Source organism: Phyllopteryx taeniolatus, chromosome 2, assembly GCF_024500385.1.
Source record: "Phyllopteryx taeniolatus isolate TA_2022b chromosome 2, UOR_Ptae_1.2, whole genome shotgun sequence".
In the NCBI taxonomy this organism is placed as follows: Eukaryota; Metazoa; Chordata; class Actinopteri; order Syngnathiformes; family Syngnathidae; genus Phyllopteryx; species Phyllopteryx taeniolatus.
Genome location: NC_084503.1, coordinates 26007691 through 26025900, shown reverse-complemented (window position 1 = coordinate 26025900; position 18210 = coordinate 26007691). Strand labels below are relative to the sequence as shown.

Here is an 18210-nt window from a genome sequence, read left to right as displayed (position 1 = left end):
GTCCAACCTTCCACCTTTTAAACCTCCTGTTGAGCCTGCTGGCTGAACATAAATAGATTGAAGCCTTCTCTTAAACCCCTACTGTAAAAATGTAGCATGTCTATTTTTGTATGTAGGTTGCTAAGCTGATTGCAGTACTGTTTTGTGAATGAATGAACTCGTCGACTGGTCGCCCGACCAAACTGCGCACAGCAGCAACTCACTGGCTTGTGTTGTGTGTAGACTTTACACCGATATTATCGGGCTGATCAGTATCAGCCGATATTTAGCATTTTACTCTGATCGGCGTTAATGTCATAATTCGCCGATCCAATCAATGACGTCATTGATCGGCTCCGCAAAAGACATTTACTACGCGTCGCCGCGTGCACAGTATATTTGAATCCAAAAGCTAGTTTATTTTTAGCCTTGTCGTGTGTCTTTTGACGTAGTACTGTAACTATCTGACGGCCAATTAAGTTATTTTAAAAAAAATAAAAAAAATTAAATAAAATAAATAAATAAATAAACATGTCGGCGGTGTGGGACAGACAAGACATCTGAGACAGGCAACACGTAATGCCCGGAGCAGACTACAAGACAAATTTGCTCTTTCATGATTGAAAGACTACTGCAATAAAATATTGTATTCAGATACCATCACATCCCATTTTTTCCGATCATTGGGCTTTATCTTGTCAATTCAAATGCGACCGGATACACCATGGCGACAACAACAGTGGAGCGAGCCGACTGTACTATAAGGACAAAATGAGGGGGAAAAATGTTTGTTGGTGGTCACCGGTGCTCAGGACAGGAGAGGACGTTCGTTTAAGGCTTGCTTGAGGTATTTTCACGTACTTTTAATACGACACAGCTCACAAGCAGGCAATAAAATGTTACGTAGCCTAGCAAGCTAGTGGTAGCATGAACGGTTGGACGTAAACATGCCGCCGTTCTGACGAATCATGCTTTAACGTTTCTGTGTGGGTGAAGTCATTTAATTAAAAATAAAATAATTTAATTACATTAAGTTAGCACCCATTATTTATGTCATGTAATGTTGGTTTGACCTGACTGATTAGAATACAAAGTCGCTGATGGTGTAGTGGTACACTCGCCTGACTTTGGGGCAGGCAGCGTGGGTTCAGTTCCCACTCAGTGACGGTGTGAATGTGAATGCGAATGGTTGTCCGTGTCTATATGTGCCCTGCAACTGACTGGCGACCAGTTCAGGGTGTAGTCCGCCTTTCGCCCGAAGTCAGCTGAGATAGGATCCAGTGTCCCGCGACCCTAACCAGCATAAGCGGTGTTGAAAATGGACGGATGGATGGATGATTAGAATACACGATCTGACGAGAGAAGTGATTTCCAACCTTTATGAAGCCAATTTATATTATATACATATTTTACAATTGAAAAATCTCACGGCACACCAACAAACAAACATGTTACAGAAAGTGGATACATTAATTACTGTATTTATTTCCTGCCTTCTAATAGAAGACCATTCATTTGTTCTGTCTGTCACTATGCCTCACTGGCATAAATAGAGGAACAAAGATACATTATTTATTGTAAATATAATTTTTTGAGCACTTAAGTACACAAGTATAAACAGTAAATGAACAGGTCATTTAAATAGACACATTCCTCCAACTTGTGATCGGATCGGTGATCGGTTATCGTTTTTTAAACTCGCTGATCGGTCCCAAAAATCCTGATCGGATAAAGCCGAGTTGTGTGAGGCGTGTGTGGGGGAGTGGTGGTGTGCCAACACTGTCAGAGTTCAGAAGGGAGTGTATGGCTTAAAAAGTTGGGCTAAGACTGCAATAAAAACTTTAAATTTTTTGCACATTTGTGTAGAGGGTAGGTAGGGCTGCACAATTGATTGAATTTTAATCGTAACCGGTAATTTGGCTGCCACGATTAAAGGACGCTGATCGTCAGTGATTTTTTACATTTAAAATGCTACAGTGCCCTAGCATATTAAAAAGTGCTGCATTTGCAAACAAATCAGCCAGCCACCAGGGGGCGAAAGTATGGTTAAGGCTTCATTAAGCATAAAAGTAAAAATGGCATTGATTATCCAATGAAGTAATATATAGAATCTTTCCAAAAAAATACAATATCATGGAAATTGAGCCGTCACCTTATTGTGGTGGATGGGTTTTTGTATGCCCCAATGATCCTAGGAGCTAAGTTGTTTGGGGCTTCACGCCCCTGGTATGGTCACCCATGCCAAACAGGTCCTACGTGAGGGACCAGACAAAGCACTGCTCCAAAAAACCCCATGACGAACAAAATTAATGGATTTAGTTTTCCCTTGCCAAGACGGGGGTCTGGAGCCAGGCCTGGAGGTGGGGCTCGAAGGTGAGCGCCTGGTGGCCGGGCCTGCACCCATGGGGCCCGGCCGGGCACAGCCCAAAAGGGTAACGCTGTTCCCCTTCCCAAGGGCTCACCACCTGTAGGAGGAGCCATAGGGGTCGGTTGCAGTGTGAGCTGGGCGGTGGCCGAAGGCAGGGACCTTGGCGATCCGAACCCCGGCTACAGAAACTGGCTCTAGGGACGTGGAATGTCACCTCTCTGGCAGGGAAGGAGCTTGAGCTGGTGCGTGAGGTTGAGAACTTCCGACGAGATATAGTTGGGCTCGCCTCCACACACGGCTTGGGCTCTGGTACCAGTCCTGTTGAGAGGGGTTGGACTCTTTTCCACTCCGGAGTTGCCCATGGTGAGAGGCGCCGAGCAGGTGTGGGTATACTTATTGCTCCCCGGCTCGGCGCCTGTACGTTGGGGTTCACCCCGGTGGACGAGAGGGTACCCTCCCTCCGCCTTCGGGTGGGGGGACGGGTCCTGACTGTTGTTTGTGCCTACGCACTAAACAGCAGTTCAGAGTACCCACACTTTTGGGAGTGCTTGGAGGGGGGGTGCTTGAGAGCGTTCCCGCTGGGGACTCCATCGTTCTGCTGGGGGACTTCAATGCTCACGTGGGCAATGACAGTGAGACCGGGAAGGGCGTGATTGGGATGAACGGCCCCCCCGATCAGAACCAGAGTGGTGTTCTGTTATTGGACTTCTGTGCTCACCATGGATTGTCCATAACGAAGACCATGTTCAAGCATAAGGGTGTCCACACCTGCACTCGGCACCAGGTCTCACTGTCATTGCCCACGTGGTCGCCGGTCGATGATCAACTTTGTGGTCGTGTCATCGGACTTGCAGCCGCATGTCTTGGACACTCGACTGAAGAGAGGGGCGGCGCTGTCAACTGATCACCACCTGGTGGTGAGTTGCCGGTCCGACCTGGTAGGCCCAAACGCATTGTGAGGGTCTGCTGGGAACGTCTGGCAGAATCCCCTGTCAGAAGGAGTTTTAACTCCCACCTCCAGCAGAACTTCACCCACGTCTCAGGGGAGGCGGGGGAAATTGAGTCCGAGTGGACCATGTTCCGCGCCTCTATTGCCGAAGCGGCCGACCAGAGCTGTGGCCGTAAGGTAGTCGGTGCCTCTCGTAGCGGCAATCCCCGAACCCGTTGGTGGACACCAGCGGTGAGGGATGCCGTCAAGCTGAAGAAGGAGTCCTATCGGGCCTTTTTGGCCTGTGGGACTCCTGAGGCAGCTGATGGGTACCGGCTGGCCAAGCGGAATGCAGCTTTGGTGGTTGCTGACGCAAAAACTCGGGCGTGGGAGGAGTTCGGCGAGGCCATGGAGAACGACTTCCGGACGGTTTCGGGGAAATTCTGGTCCACCATCCAGCGTCTCAGGAGGTGGAAGCAGTGCACCATCAACACTGTGTATAGTGGGGATGGGGCGCTGCTGAAATCGACTTGGGACGTTGTGAGTCGGTGGGGAGAATACTTCGAAGACCTCCTCAATTCCACCAACGCGCCTTCCCATGAGGAAGCAGAGTCTGGGGTCTCTGAGCCGGGCTCTCCTATCTCTGGGGTTGAGTTCACTGAGATGGTTAAAAAGCTCCTCAGTGGCAAGACGCCGGGGGTGGATGAGATTCGCCCGGAGTTCCTAAAGGCTCTGGATGTTGTAGGGCTGTCCTGGTTGACATCTCTGCAACATCGCGCGGACATCGGGGACAGTGCCTCTGGATTGGCAGACTGGGGTGGTGGTCCCCCATTTTAAGAAGGGGGACCGGAGGGAGTGTTCCAACTACAGGGGGAATCACACTCCTCAACCTCCCTGGTAAGGTCTATTCAGGGGTGGTGAAGAGTAGGGTCCGTCGGGAAGTCAAATCTCAGATTCAGGAGGAGCAGTGTGGTTTTCGTCCTGGCCATGGAACAATGGACCAGCTCTTCACCCTCGGCAGGGTCCTCGAGGGTGCATGGGAGTTCACCCAACCAGTCTACATGTGTTTTGTGGAGAAGGCGGAGACCGTGTCCCTCGGGGAGTCCTGTGGAGGGTGCTTTGGGAGTATGCGGTACCGAACCCCCTGATAGGGGCTGTTCGATCCCTGTACGAGCGGTGTCAGAGCTTGGTCCACATTGCCGGCAGTAAGTCAGACTCGTTTCCGGTGAGGGTTGGACTCAGCCAAGGCTGCCCTTTGTCGCTGATTCTGTTCATATCTTTTATGGACAGAATTTCTTTGCGCAGCCGAGGCGTGGAGGGGGGCCGGTTTGGTGGCCTCAATATTGCATCTCTGCTTTTTGCAGATGATGTGGTTCTGTTGGCTTCATCAGGCCGTGATCTCCAACTCTTACTGGAGCGGTTCGCAGCAGTGTGTGAAGCAGCTGGGATGAGAATCAGCACCTCCAAATCTCAGACCATGGTCCTCAGTCGGAAAAGGGTGGCGTGCCCTCTCCGGGTCGGGGATGAGATCCTTCCCCAAGTGGAGGAGTTCAAATATCTTGGGGTCTTGTTCACGAGTGAGGGAAGAATGGAATAGGAGATCGACAGGCGGATTGATGCAGCGTCTGCAGTGATGCGGACTTTGTATCGATCCGTTGCGGTGAAGAAGGAGCTAAGTCGAAAGGCGAAGCTCTCTATTTACCGGTCGATCTACGTTCCTACCCTCACCTATGGTCATGAGCTGTGGGTCGTGACCGAAAGAACAAGATCCCAGATACAACCGGCCGAAATGAGTTTCCTCCGCAGGGTGTCCGGGCTCTCCCTTAGAGATAGGGTGAGAAGCTCGGTCATCAAGTGCAGAGTAGAGCCGCTGCTCCTCCGCATTGAGAGGAGCCAGATGAGGTGGCTCGGGCATCTGTTTAGGATGCCTCCAGGACGCCTCCCTGGTGAGGTGTTCTGGGCATGTCCCAGCGGGAAGTGACCCCTGGGACGCCCAAGGACACGCTGGACAGACTATGTCTCTCGGCTTGCCTGGGAATGCCTCGGGATCCCCTCGGAAGAGCTGGAGGAAGTGGCTGGGGAGAGGGAAGTTTGGGCGTCCCTGCTAAAGCTACTTCCCCCGCGACCTGACCTTGGATAAGCGGAAGAAAATAGATGGATGGAAGTTAATTTATTTCCATAATTCCATTCAAAAAGTTAAAACTTTCATCGATTATAGATTGAGGGCCCAAAATGTAAAGGTCAGATGACAAAGATGTTAAGGGGTCAGTTAAAATTCATATTTGCATTGTTTATATGTTATGTAATACATCCACGTAACTTCCAGCAAGTTTTCAACCATAGTTTAGCTAAATATGACGCAGTCCTTTATGACGCATATTGAGTCCTCCCCGAACATACCCGAAGCTTAAGACACTGGGGTGTGGTTACTCTATCCACCGCAAGGGCTACTAGAAGTGATGTTGCAATTGACAAACACAGCGTCCTACACACTATACGCAATGGCGAGCAACGTGTTAGAATATGTGGAGGAGGGGGATTTCGACGTACAGGAGCACCCAACTGAACTTGGCATCGTCAAAGCGTACATGTTTGAGCCGATCAGACAATGACGAGGACAAGCAGCCAAGTAGCAGCTGTACAACAGAAAAAGAGAGTGGCCACTGGCTCGATGTGACGGTATGTCAAAAGCATGTCTTTTTATACACTCATGGCTTGAAATAATGCCACCCCAGGGGTGCCAATATTTTTTAGCACGACTATACGTATTATATATTCATATATGTTTCAGTGACACGGCATAAGCTTTTACATAGGATTCAGTATTCCTATATATATATATTGTGTGCCCCTCGCTCGAGTTGGGTTATAAGACGCCGCACACAAAGTCTTTGCCGTGTGTCTGTTGGCTTGTCATATAGGCAAAAGTACAGATGACAGTACTGAAAGGCACTGTGTGGGTCTTTTTTTCCTACTCCCCAGTGCATAGTAACCATAATAGTGTCGTAGGTATATACAAGGAAATGCTCACCTCTTGTCTGCACCGCTTCGCTGCTGCATCGTGGCGGCTACGAGATATAGTTCTCTTGCTGGCGGTGGAGGTCCCGATGCCCGTAGGAAAAATAGCTGGCACCGCAGCTGGTTTCAGCCTCTGCCTCTGTATCCAATGCTTTCTGCTAAGTCTTACTCAAAACACGCTGGTTCGAAGTGAACGGCACAGTTTGGAATGCTTGCTAGGCACCCATAGCTGAGCACGTTGCTTCCTCTGTCGATCGACTTTGCCTATCCACTGGTCACATATTACTTTTTCACTTGGAAAAAAAAACTCTTGCCGCTGCCTGAACCATTTGTACAACCAAATGCCACACAATAAACCATTGTGACATTGTTAAATCATACGACAACAAATATACAAGGACCGAACAACAGCATGGCACAATCGCACACAACGTCGAATGAACAGGATGTTTGGCTTGTGTGACGTCACAGCGCCGGAAAGAGACAGATTGGAAGGGGCTGGATGCAAAAAGCAGAAGGCGCATTCTACATCATATTTATCGATTTAACTGCTGTATATCTGCCATATCATCACTTCGAAATGGCAGATTTGATTTGTAAAGGGGTTCTAGAGTTATCAAGAAAAAAATTCAATCTTTGTCCTCTGACCTTTAAACAATTTAAAGTATTTATTTGTTTATTTTTACATAATTTGGGCTTCCTGCTCAAAACCCACAAAATCAGGAAGAAATCAGCCTAAATTTTGCAGGCCATAAATGTTTTAAACTGAGCGTAACACACTAATCATCTATTAAAGTCAAAGCACCTGCACAGGTTTCCCCAGGTGCCATTAAATAGCTTCAGTTCGGTTTAATTGTCTCAGTTGGGTTCAATATGGGGAAGACTGCAGACTTGACAACTGGCCAGAACACCATCATTGATAGTCTACATAGGATGGGTAAGCCACAAAAGTTCATAGCTAAGGAGGCTGGCTGTTCACAGAGTGCTGTGTCCAAGCATATCAATGGAAAGTCTAGTGGAAGGACAAAGTGTGGCAGGAGAAGATGCACCAACAAAAGAGATGACCGTGGGCTTCAGCGGATTATCAAACAGAAAAGATTCAAGAATCTAGTAGAGATCCAGAAAGAGTGGAATGAGGCGGGAGTCACAGCTTCAAAAACCATCACATTCAGACCCATTTGGGAGATGGGCTAAAACGGTTGGGTTCCTCAGGTCAAGCCACTTCTGAGTCTGAGCCAACATAGGAGTCTCAACTGGGCCAAGGAGAAGGACTGGACTGTTGGCCAGTGGTCCAAGGTCCTCTTTTCAGATGAAAGTAAAGTGTGCCTTTCATTCAGGAATCAAGGTCCAAGGGTTTGAAGGAAAATGGGTGAAGAACAGAACCCAAGCTGCTTCAGGTCCAGTGTGAAATATCCACAGTCAGTCATGATTTGGGGTGCAATGTCCAGTACAGGTGTTGGTAAACTCTGCTTTCTTAAATCCAAGGTCACCGCAACAGTCTACCAGAATGTTTTAGAGGACTTCATGATTCCTTCTGCTGAGGATCTGTATGGAGATGCAGATTTCATCTTCCAGCAGGACCTGGCCCCTCCCCATACCGCGAGAAGCACCAAAATCTGCTTTGATACCCATGGCAGCACAGTGATGGACTGGCCAGCCAATTCGCCAGATCTAAACCCCATTGAGAATCTATGGGGTATTATCAAGAGGAAACTGAGGGGCACCAGACCCAAAAACAAAGAAGAACTGACAGCAAGCATCAAGGATATATGGGCTTCCATAACTCCCAGGCAATGACACAGGGTGATTGACTCAATGCGACGGGGCATCGAGGCAGTGGTTAAAGCAAAGGGATTCCCAACCAAGTATTGAAGATTAACATATCGTTTTGAAAGTACCATATTTTCATTGATTTAATGTGACGCTAAATAAAATAAAAAAATCTACAAAAACTGAGAAGTAAATGGTGATTTTTTTTCCACAGTATTCTAATTTTTTTAATTCCTAATTTTGTGGGTTTTATGAGCTGGAAGCCCAAATTATGTAAAAATAAACAAATAAATGTTTGAAATTGTTTAAATTGTGGGCCCTGAATCGATAATCTACGAAAGTTTAACTTTTTTAATGGAATTATGGAAATACACTTTTCCATGATATTACATTTTTTTGGAAAGGGTCTGTATGAAGCTGTTATTTTGAAGTTTGCCCTCTCAGCACGTTGGTGGAGAGGCGGTGTGTCATGGTAAGACACTATTAACAATTGTTGTAGCGCCTGCTGTGGCTCCAAATTTTCGGTTTGCCTGACCGCAATGAAAAAAAACGGGATTAAGTAGAGAGGGAAATCACAACTGTCGAGTTCTTTGCAGTTTGTGACCGTAAACGACTGACCAATGATCAAGCAGAAAAACGGAGACTCATCATCCTTGACAATTCAGTATATTGACGACGGGGATTTTAAAATGAAAAGTCAGTGCTTGCCGCCTAATGTTATTGCCTTCTACGCATTAACTCTATTTGCTTCCATTAAGTTGCCATTTGTGATTGCACTTTGTAACAGCACATTTATTCAATTAGCCAATGCTAAGTAGAATTTTTGGGGTATTTTTTTTATTATCATCATCAATTGCTTATTTTAAAGATGAATTTTGAACTGAAAGAGTTAGATATTGTTTGTTAATATGTAGTAAAATGAAATAAAGCTTTTTCCCCCAACATTAAGAATAATCATGATTAATAAACCTGATTACAATATTGATCAAAATAATCATGATTATTATTTTTGGCCATAATTGTGCAGCCCTAAGGGTAGGGGTTGCTTCAACTCGTTTGGGAGCTAGAACGGGAGGGGGTGGGGTGTGTTTGTATGAGTGTGGTGGTGGGGGGGCTGGCTTGAAAAATAGGTGAAGACTGCAATAAAGGCGCGGCACGTTGGCCGACTGGTTAGAGCGTCTGCCTCACAGTTCTGAGGTCTGGGGGTTCAATCCCCGGCCCCGCCTGTGTGGTGTTTGCATGTTCTCCCCGTGCCTGCGTGGGTTTTCTCCGGGCACTCCGGTTTCCTCCCACATCCCAAAGACATGAGTGGTAGGTTAATTGACGACTCTAAATTGCACTTGAGTGCGACTGGTTTGTTTGTTTATATGTGCCCTGCGATTGGCTGGCAACCAGTTCAGGGTGTACCCCGCCTCCTGCCCGAAGATAGCTGGGATAGGCTCCAGCACTCCCGTGACCCTTGTGAGGATAAGCGGCTCAGAAAATGGATGGATGGATGCATTCATTTTTTAGGGAGCGTGCTGGGGAGCCGTTGTGTGTTGGGATATTGAAGAGGATACAGGGCTCAAAAGGTTCGCAATAAAAGCTTTTTTGCCTTGTATTGAACGTATGTGGAGTGGAGGATGTGCGCCGACTCTGTGTCAGGAATTTGTAAAGGGTGTGTGGCTTGAAGAGTTGGAACAGACTGCAATAAAAAGTTTGAGTTTTTGGGGGGTGCTGTGGTTAGGGAGTGTGAGGGAAAGGATGTGCACCAACTCAGTCGGGATGTTGAGGTGGGTTAAGTGGCTTAATAACAGAAGTGGGTAGAGTAGCCAAATATTGTACTCAAGTAAGAGTACTGTTTTAGAATAATATGACTCAAGTAAAAGTAAAAAGTATTCATCCAAATATTTACTTAAGAGTTAGAAAGTCCTCAATGAAAAAACTACGAGTAATTTGTGAGTAACCAATTTTTTTATTTTTTTAGATCAGAACATGAACATCAAATTTAAAAAAAAAAAAAATAATATATGGGAGTCGACATACACCTGCCACCATTTAAATTTTGAACTGCCAAAAAACCAACAACACATGCATTGGGCCCTACAGAAACATGATTTGCTTTATTCACTTAAATGGCTTCATGAAGAAGCTGTTTGCTGACTAGACTTAGTGATTGTGTGTGCGCACATGTGCTAATTTTGCCACACCCACTGCCAAAACAACAGCAGAAATATCTGCAACTTATCGCAAGGTTTTTCTCAAGGTTGAAGTGGGCTGAAATATCCAAGTTTGGGCAGTCACAATTTAAGAGCTGCATGACAAAGCTGTTGTTTTTTGGTCTATAAACGCACTCGCACAGCTATTCCCCCCCCCTCCCCCCAAATTAGTCATTTTGATTGGCTCGCGAAGGCTACGTGTGGTCATGTAACTGCTTTGTGTCGTCTGATTGGTGAATTGGAGTGAAATGACAGCGTTCACGTTTGATTGGCGTAACGGAAACCCTATGCGGAAGTCAAAGATGGAGTCTAAAAAAACACGCACATGCATGAATGGATAAATAAAAGTAGCGAACGGCATGTCGATCATTGTAACGGAGTAAAAGTATCGATCCTTCTTCACATAAATACTCAAGTAAAAGTAAAAAGTATATTGCCTTTAAAGTACTCTGGCAAGTACACTTTATAAAAAATTTTACTTGAGTAAATGTAACGGAGTAAATGTAGTGCGTTACGACCCACTTCTGCTTAATAAACACAAACAATAAAAGCTTATTTGAAATTTTTTTTGAAGGCGGGTGCAAAGAAGAAGGGGCGCACCAACTCTGTCGGGAAGTTGAAGGTAGCGCGCAGCTTAAAAGGTTTGGTTGTGATGACATTTGGTGGCGCTGGAGTATCCTGAAAAAGGCTCTTTGTCCACACAAAGCTCACCGTCTCAGCCATTTCACCTCGAGTTGTCCTTTAGAGAAAAGGTCCCGTGACACAGCCAGGATACTCACTGCTCACAAGGGATGCTCATTAGGTACAAAAATGTGACGCACTACACTGCAGTAGGGCTGTAACAATACACCAAGGTCATGATTCGGTAAGTATCATGATTTCTGACCCACAGTTCGAGACACGATTCGATTTTTTTTTGTGGGGGGGATTGTGGTTGCAAAAGGTAGACTATTTATTTAGTACACTTAATTATACATAATTGTAAAAACAAATACAATAAAAAAATAAAAAAATAATAAAGTCTCAGAGGTTACAGACGTCCGGTCTGATCCGTAAACCAGAAATTAAATCAAATATGTAAAAGCAAAGAAACTTAAAATAGCTACTTTTTAAAAAATACTCAGGACTAAATTATACTGTGGAGATTAAGTTTGGGAAACAAACTTGCTGTCCTTGCCATTAACTTTAACAATGTAACTATTGAGGTAAAGGAATTAAATAACAAAAGTAAAAAAAATTCTCTGTCCCACTCTGGCCAGAAATCACCAGACCTGCACACCCAACGCTCTCTGTATAGCCGGGTTAAAAGTTTGCACGAAACATCTCACGTCCAGCCACTTCGATTGATTACTGTCCGTGGTCACGAACGAATGAGGATGTTTGACTTGCTCATTTGCCCCTCTTCCACAGCCCCGTACAGTATTTCTGCCACACCGTCGCTCTCTTGTACACAATGCATGTTTGGAGGACCGGGTTTACTATTCTCCAATTCTCCGTGATAAAGTGTTCAGTTTGTGTGGCACGGAATGCCCACCCATCAGCTGTGATTGCGTTTCAGCCTTTACTTTGTTTTACTTTAACTGTGTTTTGTTTGTCTTCAGCTCTCCGTCCGTAGTTAGTTCAACTAGCATTAGTAGCCTAGCTAGCCAGTAGCCACAGGCTTGATCACGGGCCGCTTGGGCTGGGCAATTATGCAAAAATGAATAATCACGATTATTTTGATTGATATTAAAATCAAGACAATTAACACGATTATTCATTGATTTCAAAACTTAGTATTTATTTAACTAACAAAACAACTTTAAATATGAGAAAAAAATAGTAACAAGTAAAATAATACAGTGGAACCTCGATAGAACGGACTAATAGGGGCAGAGGGGTTGTTTGATCTACCCGATTGTCCATTACATTGAAGTACTTTTTTTTTTTTTTTTTAGGCCAAATGCACCCATATTACTGCACAGTACAAAATTATTGGTTTGTAGGTTTTTTTTCGAGGCCTTAAAAACACATTACAGTCCAAAGTGATTGTAAATAAATATCGAAAAAGCTTGAAAATGTTTGAAAGTTTCACATTTTATCCAAATTTACCATGCCGGTGTGGTTGGTCATGGTGACATTGTTGACGTCGAGTACTCATCATAGGCGAGTCACTTTCATGAGCCGTGAGTAATTAGTGTGCTTCCTAGTTCCATATCTGTTGCCAAAGGTGAACAGCTTGACCAAAAAAAAAAACTGTTAGTGTACCAAAAATACCATGTTCCAGACTCCAGAGACTTCTTGTTTTTTGTGTTCCTCAGAGTTAACACTACAGCAATGCCGCTCTCTCTCTGCTGAGCGCTCTATCTACAATAGACTATAGACAGGACCATCATCACATGGCCGCCAGGTCAATGCCCCACATTCAACATGGCCGCCATCTAGGCACGGGAGGCACGTCTTTTAGAATTGGATCTAGTCATATTGTATATCTGTGACATGGAAATTCATCAGTCCCATTCTCTGGCTGCATTACGCCAGCGTGCCAGTAAACAACACCGGCTAATTCTGAAACTAACAGACTTTGTCAACGGGATTTGAAGTGACAAATGGAAACTATTTTTAGACACATTGCTCAGTCCCGACGGTCCGTTTTATCAGATATCCGTTATATCGGTCTCGGTTTTATCGAGGTTCCACTGTATATATATATTTAAAAAAAAAATAGAAATACAAAACAATAAATAAAAATAAATACAGCTATGGCTAAAAACACTCGCACGCCTGGGGTGACTATGGTCTATTATGTATATTTGTCTAATAAAAAAAATAAAAGATTTTCACAATATTCTGCCATTTAGCAAATGCAAATAATGTTGGTCATCCTAATTGACCTAAAACAGGAAAAATTTTGTCTGATTTCATGTCAGAGAGTCAGGGAGGAAAAAAGCGTTTGTGTCTTTTTATACAAAGCCATGACAGTATCTGCTGTCCCTGCTGTGCGCACCTTGGCCTGTGTGGGCAATGTGGTGCGATGCATTCAAGGAGCTATAGTTTTACAGTCAGCTAAAAAAAAAAAAAAAAATGTTATTAAAAAATAGTAGAAGTAGTACCTATCTAGTATCTCTAGTATCTAGAGTTAAAGCATAGGATGTTTATTTTTGTTATTTCTAGCAGTGAAGTCTCAAATGTTACAATGATGCAGGAATTTTACTGAGAAAAGACTGAGGGGAGCAGTAAAGTGGAGACTGCGGAGTATAATGCTGCCACATACAAAGCAAATGGGGTAATCAAACTTTAGAGTTTGTGCTTTTTTTTTCCTACTTGCTATGTATCCTCAAATATTACAGTGTTGCGACAGTTTTATAGGAGGGGAGACTGGGGGCAGCAAGAAAACAGGCCACTCTAGGAAAGTGGCGACTGTAGCGTTCGCGCTAAAAAACAGTAACGGTAAGCAAGTGTGCTTATTTTTGTCATTTCTAGCCATGTAATCTCAAATGTTACAAAGACGCCATTTTATTTCAATTTTTAAACCATTTTATTCCAGGGAAGGCTAAAGGCAGCAAGAAAATGGAACACCACTCCAGTAAGAGAACACGGCAGTAAAGTGGAGACTGGAGTAGTATATTATAGCTGTGTCCACAGTTAACCGGGTGAGCTAAAGTTTGTTTATTTCTTAACATATATTAAAAAATTCCAATGACACAGGAATTTTATTGAGAGGAGACTGGGGGTAGCAAAAAAAAATTGTTCTGCAAGCAAGGGGGAGAATGCAGAGTTTAATACTGTGGCATCCAGAGCTAAAGCAGAGCTAGGTTTTTTGGTTGTTTTTGTCATTTCTAGCCGTGTATCCTTAAATGTTACAAAGTTGCAGCAACTTTATTCGAGAAGAGAGTGACGGAAGAAAGAAAGCAAGAAAACGGTGTGTTGCAGCAAAGGGGAGACTGTGGATAGCTATACCTCAGCGCTTGGCCAAAGGTTGTGGATGACTCCTTTAATTCTGTCCACCACCTCTAGCCTCATCTTCTCCTCCTCCGGCCTTGGTGAGATGTACGCGTAGAAGTCTCCGATCTCTTCATGTAATCTGGGCAAAAACAAAAAATGCAATATTACTATTAAATAGGGCTGTGATAGATTGATAAATAAACACATAAATAAACAAATAAGCAAGCTAACTTATGTTGAGCACAAAAATTGGTTGATGCAAAAACTTCTGCCTTGGGGCAATAAAAAATATTAATGAAAGCACATTTCCTGGAACCATTTGGCCACAGTCCACGCTTACCGCACGGACATTTTGTTGCAGACGGACATACTGTTGGGCCTATGAAAAACATTGCTAAAAACAACAGAGGAGTGTCTGTCAGTGATTTTTACAACACTCTTGGATATGTAATGTACATATAACATGATGTATGGGTGAGCTGAATGGTATTTAGAGGTTTTTCTTACCTAAAATCGTAATTGCTAGCGTGCTAATGCAAATCGCGAATGCTAACCATCAGCAAAGGCTGATTTTGTTGTCTTAAATTCTGTACAGCGCTTATACCATACACTCAGAACCAACATATGCAGTTTAAGGATAGAATTCCAGCCCACATAAGTGAGAATAAAATGCATGTTTGCCAATCGACGAAATTTCTACAGGATAATCCATTCTAAAAATATTCGATAGTCACAGCTCTACTATTAACAATAGTCAATCCTCTGTATCCGGAACGTCTCATGACCAAAGAAGCAAAACATGTTAGTGGACTTCCAGTGTATGCTGCGCTAACGAGCATGAGCACAGGTTGATGACGTTTCGAAGCTGAACTTGCTAGAAAAAAAAATAATAATCTTTACGGATGGTGTCTTCAGACAAAAGTTAAATACAACATTTATTTATACAAATTGCATATATGTAACATGAACGAAGCCTAAACATCAGCTATTGTCATCATTTGCGATTCTGTGGTTACATCTTTAAAAAAAAAAAAACATTCTAGATGTTTAAAGTTCCTACGGGTGCTCTGTCATGGTCCCCTTCGCCATTCACCCAAGCGATGAGGAAGTGCTTCGACCTGTTTTAACGCATGCGGAAGGAAGTAGGTTCTGCATATACCAGATTAATAGTTAATAGTAATCAAAATTATTACCCCACCGACTTGTCATGATGGGTTCCATCATGACGAGCAATCATGCAAGGAGCATGTAGCTGACGCCACCAAATCTCAAGAGACTTCAGCATCAAGAGCAGTGGTTCTAAAACCTTTTACACTAAGTACCTCCTCAAAAAATAGTCTCCTCTCCAAGTACCACTTTAATGAGATACATTAAATTACAGGAGCGTAGTAGGCCTTCATTTACATTACATTTAGCTCTAAAACAAGACAAAGGTTGTATTCCAAAAGTCGTACATGAAAAAAAAGCCGTAATTTTTCAAGAATGAAGTCCAAATTTTATGTGGAAAATTTTCAAACTATACATAAATAAAGTCATACTATTATGAGGCAAAAAAACGACTTATTTGACAAAGTTGTGATTCTATTGGGAAAAATAACACCCCAAGATTTACAGGAATAAAGTAGAAATATTTTGAGAATTAAAAAAAATATATATCCAAGACTAACACAGAGCACTACAAGAAATATAAAAAAAATTAAGAAAATCAAAGATATATGTAATATATATATAATGAAGAAGAAAAAAAACAAAGTCGCTATGTTGCATGAAAAACATTTGTAATTTATGAGACTAAAGTCAAAATATAAGAACAAAAATTTTAATTTACAGGAATAAAGTCACAATGTTATAAGCAAGAAATTAATTTGAGGGGAAAACAACTGTACCTACTGTATGATTCATTTATAATGTATTGCACATAAAAGATCAATAAAAAATGTATCTAAATAAAAGTTGGAAAACAAACAGTTCTTAAAGACAAAATGCAAATGTATTGAACATAAAAGTTAAAAACAACAGAACTGTACTTTGGCAGTGATTCATTCACCTACCACTAGAGGGAGCCAATGTACCACTAGTGATATTTGTACCACAATTTGAGAATCACTGATTAAGAACAGTGATTCTCAAAAGGTGGATCGGGACCCAAAAGTGGATTGCGGGCCCATTTTGGGTGGGTCACGGACAGCTACTAAAAAATTCTGTTTTTGTATTCAGATTTTTCCGGTGCAGTAAAGAGGCATACCAAGTTCCCAGATGGAACATAGTAGAAAAGTGACAAGAAATGTTTCGTCCTTGCACTTTAGCCACTAGTTTGCTCTGTAAACAAATACAGTGCAGATCAACATCTGGCTGGCGGACATCATGGCCACCAATATGCTTTTGGTGGTACAGCAAACTAGTTTGGAATAGCATTTAAAAATACCATTCTGTACATGTGTTTCCAGATGCTATTTTTAAACAAAAAATATTTCTCCTCTATAAAAGGGGGTCGTGACTTTGCAACAATAGGAAAAAGCGGGTCCCAGGGTGATAACAGTTGAGAAACACTGATCTAGAGGATTCTCTGCAAGTTTGCTTTTTCTTTGGCTTTTTGGGGGCTCCACCAATTAAAAAATATGTTTTCGTTTCTGTAAACACAAGTTAACTACTGTGTAATAAGTTGAGCGATATGGCATTAAAATAAAATTTAAAAAAATGTCCCCACAAAAATCTGATTTCCAATTGTACCGAAAATCGATATTTTTCTGCTACTCATAGAAAAAGCAAATGTCAATGTGTAACGTTCCAATGCCACAGAAAAGCCACAAACACATGGACTAACCTTTACTCTTAATGTGTAAAGTTAATAATTAGTGAAAACAAAAGAGGAATATGCACAAAACACAAAGGACGACACACGGCAGAGGCCTGGGGTTTATTCAACAGCCATGTAACAACCAAAAAGAGAAATCCCAGCTGTGGCCCACTGCCGGTGTCATGTCACTGCAGTGCCGAGTGCATGCGTCCTTGAGAACGGGTCACCCTGCCCACGTACACCGACCTCTTTCTCTGACCGCCTTTTTCTGTGCAAACTGAGGCACGGCTAGAAAACCTACTGCTCCAAATACACACAAGAGCCATAAACAATCTGAGTTAGGCTCATATCGGTGGGTTGTGAATTCACTTGAGAATAGTTTGGAGCGAGACAAGCTGGTTTGTCTTTGTGAGTGGAAATTGCCTGGCAAGAGTCAAGCTGATTTTTTGCATTTTGAATAGATTCTTCTCGGCCCGCCGCACGCGGAGCGATGTGGCTGAACGTGACTAAACTGTCGTGCGGTGTGGGGTTCTGCAGAGCTACCAACCTATAAAAATTAACTTCCAGAACAATTTGTCCAAATTTGTCTCAGTTTCCATAGTTTCAAAATTTTGTCAAGAACATATCTGTGCGACAGTCATACCATAATCGTTACTAAATTATGGCTTCAATATTTGTCATTTTAATGTGTTTATTACATCAACCTGAATCAAAGTACCAGTGTATGATATTTCGACGTCTCACCATCAAAAATATCTGTCCCTGTGGTATAAATCACCTTTGCAAATTCTGTTTTCAACCCTGTTAACAAAAAACCAAAGTCTGTTAAATCAGATTAATCAGATCTCAAACATCAACATTAAAACTCAGCACTCTATTTTGCATACAAACAAATAACGTTGCTGATACACTGAACTGGATAGTTGATTTATGGAGTTTTGGTTTCTATTTTGTACAATGCACTTCATGTACGCATACAATTACATCTTCTCTCGCATGCTATTTATATTACAGATTTATATTTCCTATATCCACAATTGCTGCTGAAACAACGCAAATTTCCCCATTGTGGGACTAAAAGGTTATCTTATATTACAAATATGTATTAGTAGTATTATAATAATAATAATAATAATAATAATAATAGGCAGCACGGTAGGCGACTGGTTAGCACATCTGCCTCATAGTTCTGAGGACTTGGGTTCAAATCCTGGACCCACCTGTGTGG

General features: G+C 42.9%; 1 protein-coding gene across 1 annotated transcript in view; it reads right to left on the bottom strand.

Annotated features, from left to right (window-relative positions):
• The window catches only part of tent4b (terminal nucleotidyltransferase 4B), a 76109-nt gene that overhangs the window by 23645 nt on the left and 34254 nt on the right, over positions 1–18210 (bottom strand). Inside the window, exon 2 of the mRNA XM_061765546.1 lies at positions 14201–14324. Coding sequence (XP_061621530.1) covers positions 14201–14324 — 124 coding nt within the window. The remainder of the gene's footprint in view (positions 1–14200; positions 14325–18210) is intronic.